The sequence below is a fragment of the Cibotium barometz genome, chromosome 23 (assembly GCF_041138505.1).
Source record: "Cibotium barometz isolate CiBa-2024 chromosome 23, ASM4113850v1, whole genome shotgun sequence".
Taxonomy (NCBI): Eukaryota; Viridiplantae; Streptophyta; class Polypodiopsida; order Cyatheales; family Cibotiaceae; genus Cibotium; species Cibotium barometz.
This window is the reverse complement of record NC_141068.1, coordinates 12,262,492-12,289,939: the sequence shown is the minus strand read 5'-3', so window position 1 is coordinate 12,289,939 and position 27,448 is coordinate 12,262,492. Positions and strand designations below refer to the sequence as shown.

Here is a 27,448-nt window from a genome sequence, read left to right as displayed (position 1 = left end):
CACAAGATCAGGTCACTAAAATCTTCACGAAGGCCTTGGAAGCTGAGAAGCTTTGCAGATTTCAAGATATGCTTGGAGTTCATGAGCTGGAGTGCCTCTCACCTTGTGTGTTCTCTTTTAGGGTTTTGTGAGTGTGTGTGTGCTTGTTGCAAGAGCTCAAGCTCTCTTCTCCCCTACATCTTTTCATGGTATCAGAGCCTAGTTCATGCTAAGGGCTGAGCTGCTCTGCAAGCAAGAGAAGCACAGGAAGCAGTACAAGGGTAAGAGCTTTATCTACTCTTTCCTATTTGTGTTGGCGACTACACCCTTGTCGGGAGCTCTATGGGAGGCACCGGCAAATGATCTCTGATTGAGGAGCTTTCTTCGTGGGAATAAAGTTATAGGGAAACTATTCGGTCCTATTGGACAACAATTTTTCAGCCGAAAACACGTTTCGGGCGTGTTACGACCTCTGTTTTTCAGAAAGCAGGCGATTTTGAGCACTGCGGCCGAGTAAGTCATCGATTCTCTGTAGAACTCTGTTTTAAGAACTGCAGGAAGACAGATTGGGTGTGCAGACATTGTGTGTGCTGCAAGGAGTTCAACAGTTGCCATTGGGTGTATGTATGCACATTGAGGTCACTGGTTGTGACATTTGAGTGTAGTATAGTACCGTTTGCAGAAAATACAACAGTTTGTGCAAGACAAACTAGAGTGCTGTTTCTGGTAAATTTGTGTGTCTGGCAAGATATCAAATGATGGCATAAACCAGATTGTTGCTGAGAAGCTTGACAAGAACAATTTCCTTAATTGGAGATTCAGGTTGACAAATTTCCTGATGGGAAAGGGTTACTAGGACTACATAGAAGGTGAGCATGAAGAAGCACCGGAGATACCAGAGATCAATCCGACTGCTACAGATGTGAAAGAGTTCAAGGATTGGAACCAAGGAGCTAGAAAAGTTATGTATTGGCTCTCTATCAGTATCTATCAGTATACAAGACACCATGATTGGGCACATACAGGATGCCAAGTCCCCCAAGGAGGCGTTGGACACCTTGGTAAAACTCTATGAAACGAATACCAAGGCACGAAAGATACAGTTGAATAATGAACTTCATACTGTGGAGAAAAAGAGTATGTCTATGAATGACTATGCATTGAAGATCAAGGGTATTGTGGAATCCTTTGCATCTATTGGCGTTTCAGTAGATGATGATGATAAGGTGGAAGTCTGTCTACGTGGTCTTGGGCCACAATACAAGCCATTTAAGACATCTATTCAGACTCGAGAAAACATTCCCAATTTCACAGATTTGGTGTCTACGTTGATTATAGAAGAGAACAGCTTGGGTGAAGACCAATAGTATTCACAAAACAAAAATAGTTCAGAGGAGCAACAGGCCTTCTACACAAGTTTGGGAAGAGGACGAGGTAGAGGAGGCTGTGGACGTGGCCAAGGAGGTGGCCAAATGGGTAATCAGAATTATGGCCAACAGGCAACAACAACAACAGTCCTAGAATTCACAAACAACAACACACAGGTGGAAGAGGCCAGTTCAGAGGCAGGGGGAGTTAAAGAGGTCGTGGAAATTGGCAAAGGCAGTATAATGATACACGTGGATGCTTTTATTGTGGTAAGCCTGGACATGTGCAAGCAGATTGTTAAGAAGCAGGCTGACATGCAAAATGGAAAATTGCAGCAAAAAAACTATGCATCCTCGAGCAGAAACAATGAGGATAATGAAAGGTTGTTTGTTATGCTGCATGTTGTTAATGCCATGTGTGAAAATGTTGAAGCAGCACATAAAGATGATATATGGTACGTTGATTCAGGTGCTTCGAACCACATGACAAGTCATGGGGAGTGGTTCAAGGAGATGAAAAACCTTGAAAGACCAGGTTTTGTGGAAACAGGGGATGACACTGCTCATCCAATTGCCCATGTTGGAGATGTGCCATTATCTATACAGGATGGCAAAGTGAAGTACCTTGTAGATGTACTTCATGTTCTGAACATAACAAAGAATCTGGATTCAGTTGGCCACATGATTGAGCAGGGTTTGCAGGTTCGTTTTAATCCTGATGATGGTGTTATGTTGAAGACTTTAAAGACGAGTGCAGGTTGGTTGCAAAAGGCAACGGAGTGGGCAGAATGTTTACATTGAATGTAAACATGCCTGAAGTGAGTGCTGCGATGTTTGCAAATCGTTCAGGAATTGTTGCACACACAGACATTTGGCATAAAAGAATTGGACATGTGAATGTTCAGAGAATGAAGTCTATGCAGACTAAAGGAATTGTGACAAGGCTGCCAAAGTTTAAAGTTGAAGATATGCAGAAAATATATGAAGCATGCCAATTTGGAAAGCAAACAAAGCATGTATTTCCACGTGACAGAAATGTGAGCAGAAATGCACTAGATGTTGTGCATTCATATGTATGGGGTCCTACAAAGACCATGTCTATGGGAGGCTGTAGGTATTATGTGACATTTAAGGAAAGTGGGTATACTTCATGAAGGAGAAGGGTGAGGTGTTCACTCACTTTCAAAATTTCAGAGTTATGGTTGAAAAGAAAGCAGGAAAATATGTAAAGTGCCTAAGGTCGGATGGAGGGGGAGAATACTTCTCCAATGAGTTCTCTGCATTTTTGAAGAAGAATGGTATTCGGAGACAGTTTACATGCAGATACACTCCACAACAAAATGGAGTTATTGAGCGAAAAAATAGGCAATTACTGAGATTGCACGAGCATTGATGGGAGAGAAGAATATACCGCATAGCTATTGGACTGAGGCTGTTTCTATAGCAATTTACATCATGAACAGGACTCCAACTGCAGCCATACATGATGTAACTCTAGAGGAGAGGTTTACTGGGGCAGAAAACCTGATTTGTCTCATATGAAAGTCTTTGGATGCATTGCATATGTGCATGTGCCAGATGAGCTGAGAACTAAGCTAGATCCAAAAGCTAAAAATGTGTGTTTATTGGATACTCCCTTGAGCAAAAGGGATACAGGTGTTATTACCCTGCTACACGTGAGTTGAGGGTAAGCAGGGATGTTGTTTTTGATGAGATGAGCAGCTGGTATGCTGTTGAAAAAGAAGCCGTTGTTGGGGCTGATGTGAGTGGAAATGTGGTTGCATAGAATGCAAGTCAGCAATCACAGTCTTTGAGTGGACCAAGAGAGTCCTCATCTAGTGATTTAGTTGATAGACCATGGAGTGGCAGGCTACATCATAATACGAGTCCTACAAATGTGATTAGTACATCACATAAAGGCAAAGAGAAAGTGGTTGAGCCCCTTAGTATGCCTGACATTTCTATAGGGCATTCTCATGTTGATGGAGAGTCTAGTGGCTCAGAGATGAGCCTTGATGAGGATCTTGGGATACCAGCTATGAGAACACTTGGTGTAAAGAAGGCTATGAAAGCCATGAATGCAAAGCTGCGAAGATCTGGGAGAGTGAAGAATCCTGTGCAGAGGTTTACCTATGATGGTTATGTGGCACATCACTATGCATACATGGCAAAAGTTGTACAAGTTGTAGAGCCCACATGCATTGATGAGGCTATTGGAAATGTGTGTTGGGAGAAAGCTATGGATGAGGATATGGATGCACTATATCGAAATGAGACTTGGGATTTAGTGCAATTGCCTTAAGGAAAGAAAGACATTGGATGCAAGTGGGTGTACAAAGTAAAACATAACAGTGATGGAAGCATAAGCAGGTACAAGGCTAGATTGGTAGCCAAAGGATATACGCAGACATATGGCATTGATTATGAGAAAACTTTCAGCCCAGTTGCCAAGATGGCAACAGTGAGAGTTGTGATAGCAATGGCTGCATCAAAGAAATGGTCTTTACATCAAATGGATGTAAAGAATGCATTCTTGCATGGGGATTTGCAGGAAGAGGTGTATATGTTGCAGCCACCTGGGATGTGAGTCACCCTGAGCATGTTTGCAGGTTGAAGAAAGCCTTGTATGGCTTAAAACAAGCACCAAGAGCATGGTCTGACAAGATTTCTGAATATCTTGTCACTATTGGCTTTCATGTAGCCAATGTAGATTTCTCGTTGTATGTGAGACAGTGATAGAGGGGTTGTGCTTATTGTCATCTATGTAGATGACCTCATCATTACAGGGGACCATGATGCAGAGATCCTTGATGTAAAGATCTTGCTTAGACAAAAGTTTGAGATGAAGGATCTGGGGGAGCTCAGATATTTCTTAGGCATTGAGGTGATTAAGTCACCACATGGTATTGGATTACTGCAGAGATAGTATAGCTTGGACATGTCCAAGAAAGCCTATCTCCGTGCCATTGGATCAGAATGGCAAGTTGAGTGCAGATAGAATTTTGGAGGATCCTACTATGTATAGGCACATAGTAGGAAGCTTGATCTACATGACGATCACCAGGCCAGATTTGAGCTATGCTGTTGGGTTGGTGAGTCAGTTTATGCAGGTTCCTCAAAATCCGCATTTGGATGCATTGAGACGCATACTGAGGTATGTGAGGTCTACTTTGCAATGTGGACTATTTTATGAAACTGGGATAGAGATATGTGTACATGGGTATACAGATGCTGATTGGGCTGGTAGTATCTCAGATAGAAGATCTAGTAGTGGCTTCATGTTTTCTTTGGGGAGTGCTACTGTGACTTGGAGCAACAAGAAGCAGCCTACGGTTGCTCTCCAGTACAGAGGTGATGCTATGGCAGCATGTGAGGTAGCTTGGTTGAGAAAGCTACTTGCAGATTTGGGTCTATCAGTGGATAGACAAGTTGTCATTTTCTGTGACAACATTAGCAGTATACAGTTGGCCAGGAACCCAGTTTTCAATTTTCCTCATTCTTCTTAACTAGTTTGATTACATAGAAAGTACTGAAAAGATGTATTGAAGAAGAGAGCTTGAGCTCTTGTTACAAGCACACACACACTCACACAAACCCTAGAAGAGAACACACAAGGTGAGAGGTTGAATATTCTTCTTCTTCGTCACATAACAAAAGAGGTCTACAAAAAACATAAAGTGACTGCCACACATAATAGAGTATATACAAGTGGTCCATAATAGAGTATATACAAGTGGTCCATAATGTGAACATGCTAAGTGGAGTGGATAGGTGTGGACTAGTTGGTGTAGTCCACCTGTAGATACTTTGGGGCAAAGATATGTCGGTGCCAGCTACCAAACCCGCCAGTGATATAAATGTTGAACCCGACATATCTTCGCTCCAAAGATTCTACAGGTGGACTACACCGATTAGTCCACACCTATAGACTCGTTCAACATTTATACCACACCTAAATGTGAGTCACCCCGAGCATGTTTGTAGGTGGACTTGGCACCGACATATGTTTGCCCCAAAGATTCTACAGGTGGACTACACCGACGACTAGTCCACACCTATCCACTCCACTTAGCATGTTCATATTATAGACCACTTGGATATACTCTATTATGTGTGGCAGTCACTTTATGTTTTTTGTATACCTCTTTTGTTATGTGATGAAGAAGAAGAATATTCAGCCCCTCACTTTGTGTGTTCTCTTCTAGGGTTTGTGTGTGTGTGTGTGTGCTTGCAACAAGAGCTCAAGCTCTCTTCTTCACTACATCTTTTCAGTACTTTCTATGTAATCAAACTAGTTAAGAAGAATAAAGAAAATTGCTGATTCATCAAATGCCCACAAGCAATTTTTCTGCTATTCAGAGAGTGTAATGAATGATTCACTGATCTCAAAAAAAGTTCATTGCTGATTCATCAAATGCCCACAAACAATTTTCCTACTATTTAGAGTGCAATCAATGATTCACTGATCTCAAAAAAAGTTCATTGGGGTTTCATTGCTATGTGTGAATGTGTGCATATGAGAGAGACAAAGATCTTTATATATATATATATATATATATATATATATATATATATATATATATATATATATATATATATATATAGAGAGAGAGAGAGAGAGAGAGAGAGAGAGAGAGAGAGATATGGAGCTCATATACTTTCAGAGAAAGTAACATAGTGTAGAGGTGGAGGCAGTGAAGTGATACACATCAATGTCATAGCCATTCAAGTTTGCAAGGGAGAGATGGATAATGGTCAAGCTATGTTCATAATAAAATTAGAAGTAGATTTACCTAACAAGTTATTTGATCACTTAGTAACCTAAGTGATAATTCATACTTTTTACAACCATGTAGTATTAAAAGTACTACCATTTCTTTTGCCAAAGAGTACTTTTTTGGACAACCTACCATGCATCCACACTATTGATGACATCTATAACATGTAATGACATATTTATTGGACTCTTTATTGTTAGTCGAATCATGTGTGTTTGTTCTCTCGTTTGATTCTTATTACTTCTACTCAATCGTTTTAAGATTTTCTTGTGAAATTCCTCTTGAAGTTCTTGTTCTTCATGTAAGAAAGCGTGAGGAGAGTTGATTTGATCTTAGATCATGGGATGTTGTGGGTGGTAAATATTCCATAGCTAAAACTTTGAGAAAAGTGTCAAAGTATACATATCTCGTTTGTGTTGTCAACTTCGTTGGAATATTTCAACAAAACAATTTGATACTCCAAAAGCATATTTATTAAACATGAATCTATGTACTCTCTATCAATATGATCTATGAACTTTATTAAATCAAATATTTATGAAAGAGAGAAAAATAGCATCTACATTCAAGTGGGATACACTCTAATATAGATTGTAGAATTTCTGAGGATGGATAAGGGTCATGGGGGAGATGTCCGAGTCATAGTGCTTCAACCAAACATATTTCTGGCAATTAAAAACTTTCATATATTTACCATCAATACTCAATAGTGAGTTATACTATTGGTGTGGTATCTTACATCTATTTTTTGACTCGAGACTGGAAGCTAAATGAAAAGCTCTTTAAATAAGTTCTTTTGGAGATAAACATAGATGAAGATTAAAGAAAAATTTAACTTAATTTTCCTCTTGCTATCAAATTATGAACTTGAAGTCTATAAAATTGAAGTGAATCTAACCACTAATGAGTGCAATTTGTTGCTAGGTCAAATAATCTAATTCTAAACATGGTCAAAATTTTCAAAATACTTTTATGGTCGGAATCCATACTTTAGATTCTATTCTAGCTTAAGGATTTAATACTAAAAAGAGGGTTATCATACTTAAGCTATGTACACCAACAAAGACACCCCTTGGATGTAGTGTTTTTTGAAGTTTGGGGACTAATATATATGGAAGAAAATGGAGGATGCCATTATTATTTATCTTTTATTGTTGAGCACACTAGCAAAGTGGAAAGTGTGCATTTACTCACACTTTTAGAGCTTCAAATTAGCTATAGTAGAGAAAGACAATGTACTTAAAAATGTACTTAAAATGTCTAAGGTCAAATGTGGTGGGGAATTGGCAAAATGACTATTTGAGAGAGCATGGGATAAAGAGGCAATTCGCATATAGGTACAACCCAACAAAATGGGATTACAAAAAGGAAAAACATGCATATTGTAGAATTTTCCTATGCAGTGATGAATGAGAAAGTGATGCCTCATTTTTTTAAAATTGAAATAGTAACTGTTGAAATTCGTGGTGCTCATGCTAGATCAAGCGTGTGGAGGAGAAGAACTCACAAAAATACAAGAAAACTATCTTTCTTATTAAGTTGTTTATGAATACAACTAGGCCTTGCTCAATACAAAATGCCTCCTAGCTTCACCTTTAAATAGGTGAGCTTGTGGACCTTAAGTCCCTTCACACTCACACCCTTCTCTTCCCCTTCTACATAACCTTAGTCTCTTAATACCCCCCCCTCAATACCAACTATGAAAGAATGGAATAGGTGGTATTGGACATAGGATGCCTTTATAACATTAAGCGTACAAGGTTTGGAATATAGGTGTGATTACATTGAGATTTAAAACAATTTCTCAGCGGAGTTAGAGGCTGATACAAAGTTAGCCTCTGACTCTTTGTTAGGACATTTAGAAGTGATATGTCCCGTTTGTTTACATTTGTTACATTTCATTTTGTTGGGATATTTGATCCAACAATTATTTGCCACAAGTGACCCACCTTTTTGCAATGGGCACATCTTACTTTGACCACTTGATGTGACAAAGCTTGTTCGATAGTCGATGAAGTGGTTGCATTTAAAGATTCATCTTCTCCCTTTGGTCTCTTTTCTTCATCAAGACAAGATCTCCTTCAAGGGTGGGATTAGGTATGTTCTTCAGGGTGGTGACTAAGGTGGGGTACACCTTCTTGACTACTTTTAGCAAAACAGCCACTGCATCATCTTCATCCATTCTCGCATTCACTGATGCAAGTTGAGCCATAAGGCCCTTCAAGTGAGAGATGAAGGCTCCAATGCCATCTCCCTCTTTGAGTTCCAAGCTAAAAAATTCGATTTTAAGTGAGATCTTGGAATTCTTACCACGAGCTCCATAGAGCTTATCAAGCTCATCCCATTCGGAAGCTGGTCCACATGGTGAATGAGAGCCTCATCAAGATGAAGCATGATGATGGCTTGTGCCCTCTTATCATCTTCAATATCTTCAGCCTTTGTTCGATCAATAACCTTAGTGCCGGAGATGAATGGCCAAAAACCTTTGGACATCATCTTGTACTTGACAAGGACTTGCCAAGTGTGGAAGCCCTCTCCCGAGAACTTCTTGATTTGGGTATTGTCCTTTGACATTGGTTATTTTGAAGGAGAATATTAGAGAGTAATGGGCTGATTTATGAAGAAGAAAAAACTAAAAATTTATGGTATTTAGGCTTAATTAGAAAGAGAAAGGCTTATGAGAGTGCAACAACCCTAATCAAGTCAAGGATGTTGCATAAATAGGAGATTAAAATAGTAATGTTTATGGTTTAGCACTTAGGGTTTGTGCCCAATTACTAATTTTGATAGGGATTAGCTTCATTAGTGTTAAAGAACACTTTGTTTGGTGATTAAGATCACCATTAGTGTTTAAAAATACGATTAGTGCTTACGAGCACATTTTTAGCATCTAATGACACTTATTTTGGTGATTAGATTCACCATTAGTGTTTAATAACACTCTTAGTGTTTAAAAACACTTTGGAATAACTCCCCTTTGTTGGATTAGAAGCTTCATTAGTGTTAATTAACACTATTAGTGCTCATAAGTACACTTTGAAGAGCTTTGAGAACTTGAAGATGATGAGGAAGCTTGATGACGTAGTGAGTGAGACTTATGAATGCCTCATGTGGTTGCCACTGCTTCAAAATCAAGAGAGGATCAGCAACAAGCTCTCACAACATCACTTGGGTGATTAGAGCAAAGAGGGAAGGATTAGAGCAAGAAAAAAAACAAATTTCAAGCTTTAATGGAGAGCTTCAAGAACTTTGAAGGAGGCAGCCCTGGTTTTTCTGTTGTAGCCGGCGAATGGAGCAGCCATTGGAGACGAAATTTGAGGTGTAGCTCCTAGACATATTGGGCCTCAAAAGCCCTCAACTCCCATAGCCTAGGGTCAGAACCTGCACTTTCACAGGTTTAGGCCATTTCACGGAATAACTTTTCACACCCCCCCTCCTCCCCCAAAAAAAAAACTCACGGAATTCCAACTCATGGGACTACACTTCACAGAATTACACTTCAGGGAATTCCATCTCATGGCCAAAAAACCTGCAATCTCACAGGATTGAGCATTTCATGACATATCCCTTCACGGGCCAAAAACCTACATATCACGAGTTTAGGTTTTGCACGAATTAACAGACTCACGGCTTACAAACTTGCAATTTCACGATTTAAGCCACATCACGGATTAAACCATCTCATGCATTAACACTTTCCCAATGATGTTCAATAGCCATTATATATTTGTTAAGCTTATTGCTTACTATTCTTATGGCTAAATTTATGTAGCAGTTGTTCTATGAGTACATATCCATACTCATGCACTAGAGAACATTTGCACCAAAGCCTCACCATCGACAACTTCCAGGTACATCTCTGGAGATGGGGGGGCCATGGTGGGCGATAGCCTGGCCAATGGTATAACCCATCACCTGGCATTTCCCTTCAAAGTAATTACAAACCTCTCCAAACGATGCTACCATCTTCACAAATTAGTGATCTTCAATCCTTAGTGAAGATATCTATATTAGCATTGCAAGTCAATGTAATTGTTTCAATCCTCACCAACAAGTGGCTACTTCAGTAGCAGAGAGCAGTTCAATAAGAGTATGTGAATCAATTCTTGTACTTCATGTATATCTGCTTCATAAGAGCACTAAAATATATAACACATGGGCAGAAGAAAGCAGGAACAGGTCCTACTCAACACCATTTGACAAGAATCCTGCCACACAAAGGGACATCATCGAAGGCCAATTTCTTTAAATGATGAATGTCGCTTCAATGAATCAAATGAGGAACTGAGAATCACCATCTCATTTTGATGATTAAGTCTATGTTCCTCTGGATCCTTCCCTCTCTTCTCTCCCATTATTAACATCTCTTAGCATACCCACTAACACAAATCACATGTAACATTGCTTATGATTGCCAAAAACAAAGTGAGCTAAAAGATAAAAAGCCAAAAAAAAAGGCTCGCACAAATATGCAATCATTCGTAAAAAACCCCACCTCCCACCCCGTTAGGAATTCCCAATAAACCAGTAACCTTTTCATTCACTAACTAGCTTTTCTTAATCCTTCCGGAGGGACAAAGACCATTGAGCATCAATCAACATCAAAGCCATCAACAACGCTTGTCCGTTCTCCCCACATAAAGGTCTTCAACGTGATCGCCATCACGAAAGGGGGGATGTTAACCCAATTCTAGGGTTAACAAGATCTACCACCATTATCTTACATCAAGGAGTCACGATAGATACACCAAAGGGTCATACATTCAAGATATGAAGCAATAGTGTCCAAAGCTACAACTTGGACAAGTGCTCATAATGGTGTGATGGAGTATTATGGCAATTCCTGCTTTAAGAGCGTGTGGTAGCAAGTTAGGATGAAGTCCTAAGTGATGTACTTCATGGATATATTATGAGAGTAGTCATTGTAATAGCATTAGGCCTTTTATGAGCCTAAAGTGCCTGGCTAGCTGGCCATAGTTTAAGTGAGTGTGAACACTTATGGCCATGTATATAAGTGAATATCTCTCATAATACAATATACTCTCCCATTGTGCAATTGAGTCTTTTGCTTGCTAATCCTCTTGCTAATCTCTCTCCCTAATGAATGCTAGTGAGTGTGTGTGAGTGAAGTGAGGTGAGAGGAGGGACGAGTACCCGTAGTTGGTTTGACGACGCTTGAAGGCGCGATGGAATTTCTTCTCAAGGAGTTGTAGAGCTTGGAGACCTCAAGGGTTATGAGCTTGGCCATTGGAAAGATCCCCACGAACGACAGTTGCAGTTCACCAGGTAATCTCTTTTTGGATGTGTTTCAAAGAGGGTTAGGGTGAGCCTTAACACCTACCACTCCATGGTCTATCAACACAAAGAGGACAATCTTGGTCCACTCAATGATTGTTGACCTGTATTCTGCACAACCACCTATTCTTGTGCATTAGTCCAAATTAATTATTTTATAGCAGTATTCCAACTTCTCATCTCATCAAAGATAACACCCCTACTCACCCTCATCACATGTGTGATAGGGTTATAACATCTATACCCCTTTGGCTCAAGGGAGTAACCAATGAACACACATTTTTCAGCCTTTGGATCCAACTTACTTCGTAGCTCATCAGAAATGTGTACATATGCAACGCATCCAAACACTAAACGGATCCAACTTACTGCATAGCTCATTAGAAATGTGTACATATACAATGAATCCAAAAACTAAGTGACAAATATGGTTTTCTACCAATATACTTCCCCTCTTGAGTCACACCATGCACTAACATCCACTATGGGGGTCCTATTCATGATGTTAAACTGCATCCATTAATAATGGTGAGGCATGATCTTTAAGCCACCATTAATGCATGAGAAACCTTTGCAATGTGCCTATTCTTCCTCTCAACAACACCATTTTGTTGCAGAGTGTAGCTACATGTTAATTTCCTCTAAATTTTATGCTTTCTCAATTACTCACCGGACTTATTGGAGAAGTTCTCTCCCCCTTCATGTGACCTTAGGCACTTAACTTACAAACCTTTTGCTTTTTAGCTAACATTATAAAATTATGAAGGTGAGGAAACAAAATAATCTCACGACATATTAGCTATGGCATTGTATAGGTGAACTAAGCTTGCTAACTCATGAATGGATTGTGTGGACTAACACTCAAGGCATGCCATGTCTAGGATCTTTTTTTGAATGCACAGTTTATGTGGCTAACCCCTTGAAATATAAGATTTGTGTGTTAGACTATGTGCTCGAAGCAGATTTAATCCTAGGAAAGGATTGGGCTACCTTGGTGCTAGCTGTACCAAACTTCATCTACAACCAAATGTGTGCCAATAAGATTTTTAACAAAGAAGTGGTGGTGTGATTCTGTGACAAGGATGAAATAACACTCAATGTTCTTTATGCTTTTGTCCAAAGTGGCAATTAGCCTCTACATCAGAAACCATTCTTGATGAGGACCCACCTTCTCCATCAAAGATCCTTTATGATGAACTCTCAAAATTTTTCGTACCCCCAACAAAGGAAGCAATCCCAAATCTAAATATCCAGGGTTCTCAAACTGCAAATCCCCATGAAGGTGACCATTTCATTTATCCAAAATTTGGAGTAAAGGCCACATCAGGAAATTCTACCCAAAATACAACTACTACGTCTCATAAACCTCATCTAGAAGTGTCACCATGGAAGCAGCAAGATCTCAAGAACAAATCCTCGTCTACAACAGCCACTCCTAGAAACAATTTCCAACCACCAACAATGGCATCAATGGTAAAACCCATGTCTAAAAAAGAAACCAAGGATGAAAATTATACTACGAGGAAAAATCATCGATCAACATCACCAACAAAAGAAAAGCCTCACACCAAGGGAACCTTATCATAAACCCAACTCGCCAACTCATATCAAAACAAATATAAAGGTTTTAATTCCAGCAAGAAAATCTCGTTCTTTGCCACCACCATGGAGACCATCAAGATATTTCCAAAGCATCAAAGGGTGGGTGGGACTACTTCAAGCACAAGGATTCTATGAGGGTAGCAATCTTGTTTAGCTACCCATTCAAATTGAGCTATATTCACATAGAGAAATTCAAGGGCCTAATAGGATGAAGAAAATAACATAGCCTCAACCCCACAGCATTCAAGGCAATCACACAAGAGAATGCTAGTAGTAAATAAAATATAGATTCCAAGAGTATTATTACAAGTATAAGGATATCATGAAGGTGTAACCAAAGTTTGGATCCTAAAAAGGCAAACCATGCTCCCAAAGAAGCAAAGAAATGCACCCACTAGGAAGAAGTCTATACCAAAACAAAGAGACCACATCAATCAAGGTACCATGCTTGATGCCTAAGAATACACCAAAGATGGGTACCTACAAACCTACTTTAGGCTTAGGGATGCTATGAGAGAAATACCCTCACATGGGTTCCTAAAGCTATCAAAATTAATGGATTTTCAAGTACGGAGGAAGTAAAAGTTTAGAAGCTTGATCTCTCTAACTCTTCATGGAACTCCTTCAAAAAGTGTAAAGCCCAGGATAAGATCTCAAATCAGTATATCATTGATGTTCTCAAGACTAAGTTCGATGTTCTACATGTGGGCCTTTACTTCTAGGAGGACTGGATGAAGACAAAGATAAATCTTTTGCTCTCTATAATGGGAGAGAAAACATCAAGAGAGAAGCGAGAACAATTTGGAAAAGCTCAGCATTTTCTCACAGGAGAAGTGGAGGCTCACACGAAGCTTTGTGAGAAAGAACCCACATGATACGAAAGCAAGGGGATTCACACTTTGTCTCGGGAGGAAAGTCCTCCTTCATTGCTTGCTTCGTAAGTATCTGTTTTACTATTTTTCTTCTCCTCTTTCATTTTGTTTTGTACTATATTGTTTCCTTTAACTAATTGTATATTTTTTAAATTATTTTTTGTAGAGGGAGGTTGTTTTGGGCATGACCCAACAAAAGAAGGGTACAATTATGGATATACAGCCCCCCGTCGTCTCAGCAATTGTGGGCTTGGATATGTACGCGAGGTATACGCTTGAATGAGTCCATTTTGACGACTCAAGTAGATGAGGTAAGTAGTTACTAAGCCCTTCTCTTATCTATATCTATTTTTTAAAAAAACTTATCTTATTCTTGTTTTCATGTATGTAGGATGAAGAGGAAGATCCAAACTACGAGCGTAAAGTGGGAGAAGGAATTGAAGATAACTACAAAGACAATGATGAACCAGACGAATCTAATGAGGATTCCGAGAAGCCTCCTCTTCCTTGATTTGTTTTTTGTATATGGCCAAAGTCCCATCAATTTGAAAAATATAATACATATTTGGCTCACTTACATTCTTCTTAGTTTGTCTTTTTCAAGTTTATGTTTTTTATCAAAAAATTGTGACTCTGTTTTAAATTTTTTTAAAGAGCTAGGGCAGACTGTGGAGTTGTGTGCAGAATCCTCAATCAACCCTAGCTTTTTTTTCCACGTAGTTATATCGCTGTGAAAATAGAAATGAAAATTCGTTGTTGAATAGTGAAATATCACTGGTGGCAGTAAATTTTTGCTACTGAGAGCAACGATCCCATTGCAGTGCACCCTCATTTTGTTGTAGTGGCACTTATATGTCATTTTGTGGACTATGGTTGGTGGTCTCATGTGGACAAAGAGGGCACAAGGGTGGTGACCAAGTGTGGAGGGCCAAGTATGGATACACATTAGGGTTAGGGTTGGAGGAGAAGCATTATGTTTTATATTTAAATGCCATTTGGGCTATGGAATGGACGATCTCTCTTCACCTCGTTTTGGCTCCCTCGTTTTGGCTCATTCTCTTTCTGGTGCTTTGATTCATCTTATGTCCCCACTACCATTTGGGCTATGGAATGGACGATCTCTCTTCCCCTCGTTTTGGCTCATTCTCTTTCTGGTGCTTTGATTCATCTTATGTCCACTTTAAACATTAGGTTTTCATTAGCATTTTGATCAGGGTTTAATAAAATCAGCTATAATTCTGTAGACATTTTGGTGCAGTGAGATCTTGGGGGGAGTTCCATCCCTCCCTCTCTCCTAACCCCTTCTCTTTCTCCATTCCCCCCTCCCTTGCACACCTCCTTCCTCCCCTTTCTTGGTTGTTCTGTATTTTTCAACACACCCACCCTTTCCCCTCAATATCACTATTGCTAGCTCTTGACGATTAGCATACCACCAGCATAGAGCTAATGCAATGCTAATCTCTATTATTGCTAGCCTTGTGCATCACCACCAGCATTGGGCAATGCAGATGTCCATTCTGTAATGTTGTGGCCACCAGGGCTATCAAGCTTGAGTGCATCTCGCAACATCACCCCTGCCCCTCTTTGGTGGTCTCTTCTTTCATCAAGTGCAGTAAAGTAAAGCAGCATATAGTGATTGTAATTCATCAAGTGTAGAGAAGCAAAGCAGTGTATATAGCAACAGAAGCTAGTGGGGGGTTTGTAGAAGCGAGTGGGTCAGCACAGAAGCAAACTTGGTGGCCATCTCTCCAAGTGCAGTAGAGCATAACTTTGGTGCAGAGAACGTAGGACATCTAGTCAAGCATGCATAGCATCAAGTGCATGCAGCTATCATTAGAGGCATAGAGGAGAAGAGTGGAATAGTAGAAAATAGCAAGCAAAGAAGAAGAAACGAACATATTAAAAGAATATATATATATATATATAACCATAAACCTCACCTTACCACCCCTCCTCTCTTCTTGATATTGATGTGGGTGTCTTTCTCTTCCCTTTCTATGAGCTTTGTCATTAGAGTGGAGATCTTCATCATTAACAAATGGATTTCAAGTACTACTTTGGCACAACAACCATTTTTGTCATAAGGGATTCATAGATTTTTGAGTCACAGGGCCGTATGATGCTCATATGTACGCTTACAGAGAAGTCCAAGAAAAGCCTTGTGGGCTTCCTCCTCATTGTCCTCACATTCAAAGGTGATATTGGGCTTAAGGTATGCTCTAAAGCCTTAGATTTGTTCTGCTTCATTAGAGGGATTTTTCTTCATTTGTAGCTCCCCTTTCCCTAGTTTGATAAGGCCTATTTTGAGGGTCTCTAGAGTCATGGTTCCAATTAGCATATTGTGTCATTTCCATTCTCTTCACAAAACTCGATTTTCATGGTAGATGCTACCTCTACATCTTCCTTAATATCTTTCTATGAGGGTTTCATCCTTGAATGGTCATGGTCATCTTTCATTCTCATTGCTCTTCTACATTGTTCCTATGATGGTAGTGTTTAGGAGTAGGAACCAATGGCTTATCAAATAAGGGCACCCATTCGCACGTAAGGGTATGCCACACTGCAAGACGGCCCATTAGGACACCCATTCTCATGAGTATCATTTGTGCTATTGTATATGGTTTTGTCTTGTCTTTTGCCTCTTCTCATCCACGTATTCACCAAGGACATGGTGAATGGGTTATATGTTGGGAGAACTCTAGATAGTTAAGGGGACTTATGATCATTTTATTGGATTTATCCATATGGAAATGGGATTGTGGTGGGTGAAGGATGGCCATGGTAATCCCCTTTTGTTGCTTAGGTTTTTTGAGTGCACTTATATGTCATTTTCTAGACTATGGTTGGTGATCTCATGGTGGATAAAGAGTGCACAAGGTTGGTGGCCGAGTGTGGAGGGCCAAGTATGGACACATGACATTAGGGTTAGGATTGGAGGAGAAGCACTACATTTGTATTTAAATGTCCTTTGGCCTATGGAATGGACAATCTCTCTTTCCCTTTTTTGGCTCATTCTCTCTCTTGTGCTTTGATCCATCTTTTTTTTGCTTTAAACGTTAGGTTTTCATTAGCATTTTGATTGGGATTCAATTAGATCATCTATAAGTTGATTAGATGAGTAGTGCCCATGATCGTGTACATAAAGTCAGTAGACTAGACAAATAAAATAGAATTAACCTACATAAACTTTAGATAATTCATAGAATTTTATAGGATGTACTATCTGTATAAAGAACTTTATATCCTTTAACCCCAACATTAGGACAAAGTGGTCAATCCATACCTCCTCACAAGTACATCACTTCCCATGGAAACTACACAAGGTATTAAGACATATCACAAGTACACCACGTCCCATGGAAACCACACACAAGAGGATGTATTGGAGGATTTAGAGGAGGCGAACATACTCATTGCAACTACGAAGGAAGTTTTAGTAGGTAATGGACTTAGAAAAGAAGTAGGGGGCCAAATGAAGAAGACCCTAGGTAAGTGAAAAGACCAAGTCTATCTAAGAGGATACAAGGGAAGAACCAATGGATATGCCTCCCTCCCCAATCATGGTTCTTAGGGTAGAGTTTAGCACAGAGATTGAATTTGTCACCTTCACCTTCACAGGTACAACCCAAACACTATGTCCAAGCATGTAAATGTAGTGCAAGAATAGGAACAATTTCTATTTCAAGTAGCATCTGTCCAAGAAACTCCCATAGAGAGATACAAGAGGAGCTATCATAGATCCCAAAGAATAGGTAGAAGAATGCATACCTTCCCCAGCCCAAGATTCATTTGTGGAAGTACAGGTACCCGAGGAAGAACCTCATGGAACAGCACACCTCGCAATTGGCTTTGCTTCCAATGGTACCTCGAGCTCCTCCTCAAACTTTCATCTTTTTTTTTGCTATGCTAACAATCTCCTTCATATAATATGATTTAGCATTAGTGAGGATCTAACTAGGGGAGACCTTACGTTAATCCAACAAAATTCTGATAGGGATGTTTGATGCCATTTTTCATTGTTGTGAGATATATCTTATTAATTGTATAGCCATGTATATCTTATTGACTATATAGCCATGTATATCTTATTAACTATATAGCCATGTATACCTATGCTATGCACCGTATAGTTTTCAACTTCATATCATGTAGTGTTGATCAACTCTACAAATTTTGGATAACATGGAAGAATTTCTTAAAAACTTTATGTCTCCTAACCTTCCCTCCATCCCTACTAATTTTGAAACTCTCTCTAATTCCTTTACTTGGTTCTAGACCTAGGGGTGGGTAGAGGCCTATGATACCTATACATATCTAAGGCTTCTTGAAAGCACCTTATACCACCCTTATGGTATCTTAAAACTTTATCAAAATGTCTATAAACATCGAGAACAAATTTTGATATCTATGGTATATGACTTCTCACTTGAGTATATTGAATATCCTACTATTGTAACTCATGAAGTATAGTTAGAGTTTAATACATTTCTAAATACCACTTAAACTCCTTGACTCCTAAATCCTTATGATGACAAGGAAGGGGAGAGTGCTTATTTATATACATACTCGCTTCATAGGCCTCCCTCCTCTAAACTTCTCCCATCTCATGGGCAAGCCTCCGATCCAAGTAACAATGAGAAACTAACTAACATGGAATCTTCTTCTATACAACACTTATACACTAGCCTCCAAGGAGCCAATGGCCCCGAAGCCTACATTAGTAAGCTAGAAAGAGGCAAACCCATAATTTATATAGTTGCATGTTGAGTATTCTAATGAAGATGTCTTTATGCAGATATCAAATACAAACCCTATGCTTATGCCAAAGCTATTCTTCAAAAAGCTCATGCGAGTTACACCATTTAATCCAATAACGAGAATCGTTAATGAAGCCTATAGTACCACTCCTCATAGCCTACTGTATGCCCCATATCCAATCAAAGCCACCAGAATTGGAGGAGGTAATGCTAATGTCAAGGGAGGGTACTCTCTGGGAGAACGTGGCAGTGTCCACAAAGCTATTGGTGTACCTGCAATTACAAGATTTGCTAGAGATCAGCCTTGCCACCTATATAATTTCATATAGTTACTGAAGGTGGAAGAAGGAGCACCTGGTAGAGATAAGAGGTGCACGTATACTCTAAGATAGACCTAGATGAAGCCAAGTCAAGGATAGAAGATTTCAACATCCAGTGGGAATAGCAAAAATAATTCCTCACCATTCCACATCTACATGTGGTCATATGAACACATCGTGTGAATTTGCTATAGATCTACCTTGTCACCTATATGAATTCATACAGTTATTGAAGGTGTATACTCCAATGGGAATGGCGGCGAAAAAAATTCCTCACACCATTCCTAAATATGGAAGCATATACATATGGTCACACCGATGCAGTGTGTGGATTTGCTAAATTTGCTAGAGATTTGCCTTATCACCTATATGGTCACTTATAGTTATTGAAGGTGTAAGAAGGAGCACCCAGGAAGATAAGAGGTGTATACTCTAAGATAGACACAAATGAAGCTAGGCCAATGAATAAAGATTTTGAGATCCAGTCGGAATGGTAGAAAGAATTTCTCACCATTTTCTAAATATGGAAGCATCCACATGTGGTCATACCTGCAATTGCCATATTTGCTAAAGATCTACCTTATCACCTATATGCTCGCATACAGTTATCAAAGGTGGAAGAAGGAGCACCCAATGGAGATATGAGATGTATACTCTAAGATAGACACAAACGAAGCCACGCCAAGGATAGACGATTTTGAGATCCAGCCAAAATGGCAAAAAGAATTCTTCACTATTCCTAAGTATGGAAGCATCTACATGTGGTCATACCAATGCAAATCGAGGACCCATTATATGTGCCAATCAATAGGCGGTTCTCCCCACTATGTTTGTAGTAGAGAAGACCCCTGTGCCTATTACAACTTCCCAACTTTGAGCCTACCAAGTTTGATAGCATAGAGAGTCAGAGAAAAGGACCCTTGTCGTCTCATGGAGGTAGATCCTAGACCCCAACAACTGTCATTATGTGTCCCTTCTTGAAGCTAATAGTAGTCTTATTAGATTAAAAGCTTATGTGTCCCTTCTTGAAGCTTATAGTAGTCTTATTAGATTAAAAGCAAATTAAAAGCAAGAGTCAATAGAGAGCTTTGATAAAGAAGTGCTATGTTTTAACATGAATAGGAGACCAGAGGAGAAAAACAATCTATACTATTATTATCATCTATGCTCTACCAAGATACATGCATGTGAAGGCTATGTTTTAACATGAATAGGAGACCAGAGGAGAAAAGCAATCTATACTATTATTATCATCTATGCTCTACCAAGATACATGCATGTGAAGGCATAATAGATACTTCCTTCTGGACACCACTGCTACAATCAACATGAAACCGTTACAAATTCAAGCTGGGAGACATTGCTTTTTATCCTTGGATAGAATAAACATCAAGTAGGGGGATGTTAACCCCATTTTGGGCCTAACAAAGGCACTCCGTGACTATACATGGGAGTATCCCTACTATACATGGGAGTAGCCAAATAAGTGTTATGTAAAGAAACTTTAAAAGTTGAACATACTATAAGAAAATCTTATATATGTCCAAGCTAAGTAGATTAGGGTTAAGTTTGGGTACCCAAGTGTGAATAAGGGCCAGTTTTATATAATTGAATTTCTCATAATGCAAAGACACAATCCCCCTTTATGCCAATTGAGTTATGCTTGTCTACTTTCTCTTATCTTGTTGAAGAGAGAGAGAGAGAGAGAGAGAGAGAGAGAGAGAGAGAGAGAGAGAGAGTAAAGATTAGAGTGTATGACTCTTGGTACATGTGCCTCTTGCTTTTATTGTGTGTGAGAGTGAGAGAGGTGAGTCCTTATGCAGGGAGGTGGAGTATCTTCTTGGTAAGTGTGACAGCAAGAAGGAAAGCACAGAAGCTTGGAGCTAGCAACCAGTAATGGTGCTTAGAGGCTATGAATCTTGAGCTAGAAGCAAGGCAAGTCCCCTACGATGGTTGTTTCTTATTCCACATTCACTAGAATAGTAGAATTTTGGTGAAAACATCTGTTACTATAGGCTATGCTTATTATATGCAACCATTGGCTCTTGTGGTATGGATATAGGCTATGTTTATTAGCAACCATTGGCTCTTGTGATACAGCTATTTACTGTAGAAGCTGTTCACTACCTATGCCCTCCCCATCCATGATTTGTGGTCCATGGAATGTAGAGATAGTGCTACATGGTTTGCTTAATAAGGTTGAAATAGAACGGTCCTTTCATTGTTTGCACATAGGGACTTGTGCCAACATGAATTGGGTTGTAAGGGGAAGGTGCACAAAAAGCAATTAATCTCCCTAATGATTCCCTAAATGGGCTGGTTGCTTGCTTACACTGTTCACTAGACCACCAACTACACCAATGCGTCTCCAAGGAGATTAATGGATTTAGTATAGATGAAGATGTGATTTAAATCATGTCATCTTTAAATGGTGAGTTCGATAGCATATGAAGATAGATGTCTCAACCAAAGGGACTTTAGATATGGAAGCATTATGGCGAGTTACCCTTTGCCATGTGGAGGTTGTCATGTCAAGGCTTGCATGTGAGTATGCCTTTAAAGGCTTGTTGAAATTTAAATGTCTTGAGCCTGAATTAAATGTCTCTTTTTGGTTTTTTGAGAGCGTAAGCCTTTTACTTTTTAAAAAAAAGTTTTATGAGAGTGTGAGCCTCAATTAAATGTGTCTTTTTTATTAAGCTTTTTTTTTAGTGTGTAAACCTTTATAAGGCCGGTTGAAATTTCTTTAAATCCCCAAAAACCTGTGGTTGCTGTGGAAAGCTGTCTTTATTTTGACTGGTTGGGAAAAGGGTTTCACGTGAGCACTGTCGTGTAGTCGAGGCGGACAGGAGTCGGTATTTCAAGAATATAAAATTGGGATGGCATGGCTTATAAGAGCACATGAATTATTATTATTATTGGCGACACTTTGCGAGCGTTGGCGAGGCGGCGGCGGCGGCAATGGAGGAGTTGTTGATCAGATACTACAAGGCGGCGGACGCTGCCGTAACGGCGGCGTTTGATGGTTTGCTGCTCCGGTGTTTTGGGGTGGAGCTTGTAGGCACTCCGACGACTAGAGGCTGGCCCACTGTTGACAGCCCCACACCCGTGCTTCTGCTCATCCTGCTCTACGTGGGCGTGGTCACCTTGGGCTTGCAATGGATCAGATCTGCTGGTTTGAAGCCCCGCCATCATAACGAGCCCGCCCCCTTGCGATCCCTGGTCATCGTGCACAACTGCGTTTGCCTTGGCCTCAGCCTCTACATGTCCGTCGGCTTGGCATACACCGCGTATCAACTCAAGTATGAAAAGACTCCCCCAGCTTTATTAAATAAATAAATAAATGTGTTTACCCTACTACTACTACTACTACCAAGTGTTGCATTGCAAGGGGGAGTTACTAAAACAAATGCTATTTTTAGGGTAACACCTTGCGGATGTGATGGACAAGGATTGAACCCAAGAGTTCTGTGTTCCTATCGTTTTCCCTTAACTAACCCACCACAATGCCTGTTAGTAGTAAGCCCCTAGTTTTAGTAAAATTGGGCTGGGCCAGAGACTTCTTAGGGACCGATGTCCGAAATGTTGCGCAAAACGTTACTTAGAAGCTCAATTTAGAAGCTATTCTCATGTGTTTCGAAAACTACCACCACTAGACCTCTCTTCTCTTTCAGCAAGAAGTTCTAAATAGCACTCATGACAAATTGGAATCTCATGAGCCTGTATTTTCTCATTCATCATGCACACTCTACAAAGAGATGTAAGTTTCTCTCTAGTTTTTCTTTCCACCACTCTGGCCAACCACTTGCCACTGTAGGGTTAGGTCCGTAGACAAAGGGTAGTAAAGACTGGATGGTTAGCGAGAATATGTACAAAAATAAGTCTATTGGTATAACTTGAGCTCCAGAACATGAGGATGCGAGCTCGAAACTCACCCCACCTCCTTACCCCATGAGGGACAAAGAAATGAACCCTCTAGCCAAAAGAGAAAAAAAGTCTACAAAATTCCCAATCACCCAAAACGAAAATATCCCCATGGGGACAAGAGAAAACATTTTTTAAAAGTATTTTTGGCCTGACGTTACCTTGCATATTTGATAGGTATTCTATATGGGGCAATGCCTACAACGAGCAACACAAACAAGTGAGTAATTTTGTGTCTTTTAAGTTTTTTAGTAACTAAGGCTATATGCATGTTGTCTTTATCCTAATGATATGACAAACTAGTGAGTAATTTCGCATCTTTTAAGTTTTGCTTAATCTTTTTTAGTAATTAATGCCAAGTGCATGCTCACTTTATCCTAATGTTTTTATGTATTGTGAGAGTTATTTTAGATAGGCCATTAGGCATGCGAGAGAAAAGGGTGGGGTATTGAACCCGATCAATAGTGGTGTAGGGCAAGAGCCCTTACTGCTAGGCCATCTGCCCCACCTCTCTTTTATCTTAATGTTATGACCACACCCTAATCTTCAACTCGAATACATAGTCATATTGGCATCCGCTTGCAGATGGCGCATTTCATATACATCTTTTACATGTCCAAGCTCGTGGAGTTCATGGATACGGTAACGTTAGACTACCTGATATTTACAGCTAGTTTAATTTAATGACATTAATTAATCCTTTCAAGTCTAGCACTAATCTTCCTTGAGTGTCAACAGATAATAATGTTATTGAAACGCAATGTTCGACAAATTACAGTGCTGCACGTGTATCACCATGTATCTGTTGCTCTTATTTGGTGGATGATAGCTCATCATGCGCCGGGTGGTGATGGTAAGACATTGTGCATCATTGCTATTTTTTAAAATAACCCGTCTTTCATTCATCATGCATGTATAGCTTACACCACCCATGTTTAATTGGTCAAGTGCATTGAATGCAACTTGTCCATGAGCTTCTCAATTGTGGCTCAGCTGGTTTTTCTCTTGGAAAACTTGGAGACACCTTATGGTGGCAGGCGTGCCACCATAAGGTGTGGTCAAGTGCATTGAATGCAACTTGTCCATGAGCTTCTCAATTGTGGCTCAGCTGGTTTTTCTCTTGGAAAACTTGGAGACACCTTATGGTGGCAGGCGTGCCATGTTCGTTTTTGGGCATTATGACTGTTAAATACACTCACTTATTTTGAGTGACCATCTAAAAACAAGGTAAACTATAAAAAAGTAGGCACTATCTATTACATATTAATCATGGACAACCAAGGTATAAGGAGAGGAGAGAAAAAAGAAATCCTAAAAAATAAGAGGAAAAAAATCCCATCAATTTGACTTTTTGTATTCTGGCTTTCATTCCTGATTTGACCCTTTGTATTCCGACTTCCATTCCTGCATTTTGCTTGTTAATGTCTTTTACATACCGCAACAACGTGTGAGTTAAGTACTACTTTCTACTAATCTCGTCATTTTGAACCGACCCAACCCATGAAAAATTATCCTTGGTAGGAATGACCTCAAATTTTTACATTTAATATTTGTTAAATGCTTTTGGCCAAGTTGAACTTGACCATGAGAAAATCCCCTTAGTACTTACTATAAAAATGTAGAATAACAAAGTGAATTTAAGTCACGGATTCTATTTACACCATTGATCAAATTGATTTTTTAATAAAATCTTTGCTTCTATAAATGTGTGTGTGTTTTTTTAAATGTGAGATTGGGTATTGGCATTAAATGCCCAAAATTATGCTTTAAAAAGGAAACAAGTCTATCTTATATGTGCATTGGGTAATTCCACGTGTTCATGTAACAGTAACGTAAAGATCAATGTAAGGGCTCAATAGATATGTTTAAAAAAAATTCAAGGATGGCTTTTATATTAACTTAGGAAAAGAAAAATACATCCACAAAATAGAGAGGATTTGGGCTCGATAGATATCTTGTAATGTTAGGACTCTACTCATGGGCTATATATGTATATATAATATACTAATATGGACAGAGAGGTCTCATGAAAAATTTTGGAGGGGGTGCCTAAGCCCCCTCTTGGCCATGCACTATCTGGTGGGCACCAAGAAACACAACCTTATCATTGTTCGTAGTACAAACACTTCAAAAGACGTGTGGTTGGGTGTGTAGCCTAGCGATGTGTTGAGAAGGGAGAGGTCTGAGTTCAAATCCTCATAAGCATCCCAGTGGTATCTGGGCCAATATTGTGGCTATAATTACATTGCCTTTGGGCATTTCCCTCGAGCAGGAGACCAAGCTACCTTCGGGTGGGCACTCAAGATGCTACTACAAGAATCTACTCAAAAGAAGAGAGAGAGAGAGAGAGAGAGAGAGAGAGAGTTGGTATGCATGCACCACCTCATAATTTCTTTCTCTATAGCTTATATCTCCGCAGCAATGAACTCGGCTGTACATGTTTTCATGTATCTCTACTATCTTCTTTCTGCGATCTGGCGAAATGATGATAAGAAACAACAAAAGTACCTTTTCTGGGGAAGGTAAGTATTTTAGCCACATCCCATGGAAATATAGCCTATCTCGTATTTTCCTTGATTTTTTCATAAAGGGCTTAATCAAAGTGCATGCCTTTTTTTTTCCTTGATTTTTTCAGAAAGGGCTTAATCAAAGTGCATGCCTTTTTTGGCTAACTCTTTGTTTTTCTCATTTTGCAGGTATTTGACTCAACTTCAAATGATTCAATTTGTAATCAACATGCTGCAAGCATTTTACTCTATCATTGTTCAGGCTCCATATCCACAATTTCTATGCAAGGTCTTCCATTCTCTCCTCCATTAAGAATTGCATAATTAGTCTTAATAAAAATACCTCGAGAAATAGTTTTTGTGTAGTAAACATAACATATTTTAGTCTTTTTAGATATTGAAACAATATGCATGGTAAGAGCTTTAATTTTTTCCTTTTTTGTTGTGCAGATACTCTTTGGCTATATGATTTCTTTGCTTATTCTCTTTTTTGATTTTTACACAAAGAAGTACAAAGCCTTGAGCACAAAACTTTTAAGGCATGTTGATTAATAATATCAATTTGCATTAACTTTTTAAGACATTATTGAGGATGCTTAAAAGAAACCTTCATCAAGAGTAGATGAGATGTTTTATGGGGATGCTTTTGAAACATACTTCGGTTATGTAAGTATTTGAAAGTTAATTTTAGTTGAGCTAATAATTAGTAGTATATATTAGTGCTTCTTATGTGGCTTTCAGTGTTTGTAGAGATTTCTACCACCACTTTATCAATATGCAAGTCTATCTACTTTTGTTTCCTATACTTTATCAAAAAAATTAGTTGTTGAGAAACATAGGTGTAATATATTTTTTAAATTCTCCTTTTTGTTATTATATTTTTGTTCTTTCTTCTTTGTCCTTCTATTTTTCCTATCCTTTTATGAGAATAAGAGTAAAAAACTAAAGAAGATATTATTCCTCCTTTTGCTTTTGCTTTTTTTTCTTCTCCTTGTTGTTAGAAGGTTTACATTGCTAAGAGCATGCTCAAGGTCGGGTGGAGGAGAAGGAGATAAAGGCTAAAGAAGATATTATTCCTCCTTGTTGTTAGAAGATTTACATTGCTAAGAGCATGCTCAAGGTCGGGCGAAGGAGAAGGAGATAAAGGCTCATAGCCACACAAAAAACAAGGAGAGAATCTCACACGTATACAAGAAAAAATCTTGCTTATTGAGTTGCTTACACATACAACTTGGCCTTTGAACTTCATACAAGTGCCTTTGGCATGTGCCTTTAAATAGGCTTGCTAGTGGCCTAGGGTTAGAGGTGGCTCCCTTAGGACCATTCACACCCACACACCTTCTACACCCTTGTTCACTAAGGCTCCAAAAGGCCTATATCTTAATACCCTGGGGCCCTTTAATACTAGCCATGAAAAAATGTGCTTGGAATTGGTGGTATTGGGGACATATGAAAAAAAAAAGTGCCTTTATAACATTAGGCTTACAAGAATGTTCATGGTGGTGTGGTTATCTAGGACTTACAACTATGTTCCTAGAGCCTTAGAGGCTAATACAATGATGCCATCTAAGTCTTTATTTGATGTCGATGAAGAGGTACACCTTAATGATGGTGCACCCCACTCTTTGTGCTTGCTTGACTCTCTTGTAGTTGACATGCTTTGGACATACATCCATTGCTTCCACATGCTTTCCACGACCATTCTCACACAATGATCAACACAAGGCTACCACCCTTGCTTAAGTGGTTTGCACATAGATGTTCCTTCAACATGCTTGATGCTTCTCTACATACCATACCTCCTCCATGGGCAATGAGGGAATTCCTTAGATTAATGGTTATGAGGTAGATTTATATGGGAAAGGGAAAGGGAGGGTCTTAGCACTTGCCTTATAGATTGATAAAGGGCAGTGTCTACTCCATAATTACAACAAGAGCTTTTGTGCATGTTGGTTATAAGATACCCATTAGGGTTTGAAAGTACAAGCTTAATGAAAGTGAGTAAGTGGCTGAGGTAAATGCTCAAACCAACAAGGTACATCATTCTTGG

The 27,448-nt window shown here is 39.3% G+C and overlaps 1 protein-coding gene across 1 annotated transcript; it reads left to right on the top strand.

The window, feature by feature from the left end:
- Positions 1–21,895: 21,895 nt before the first annotated feature.
- On the top strand, positions 21,896–25,999 carry LOC147625640 (uncharacterized). The gene is made up of 7 exons (XM_086817815.1): positions 21,896–22,269; positions 23,069–23,111; positions 23,477–23,533; positions 23,630–23,744; positions 25,296–25,413; positions 25,588–25,687; positions 25,849–25,999. Exons 1-7 carry the CDS (start codon positions 21,929–21,931, stop codon positions 25,948–25,950), a joined length of 876 nt encoding a protein of 291 aa, XP_086673941.1. The 5' UTR covers positions 21,896–21,928; the 3' UTR covers positions 25,951–25,999.
- The last annotated feature ends 1,449 nt before the right edge of the window (positions 26,000–27,448 follow it).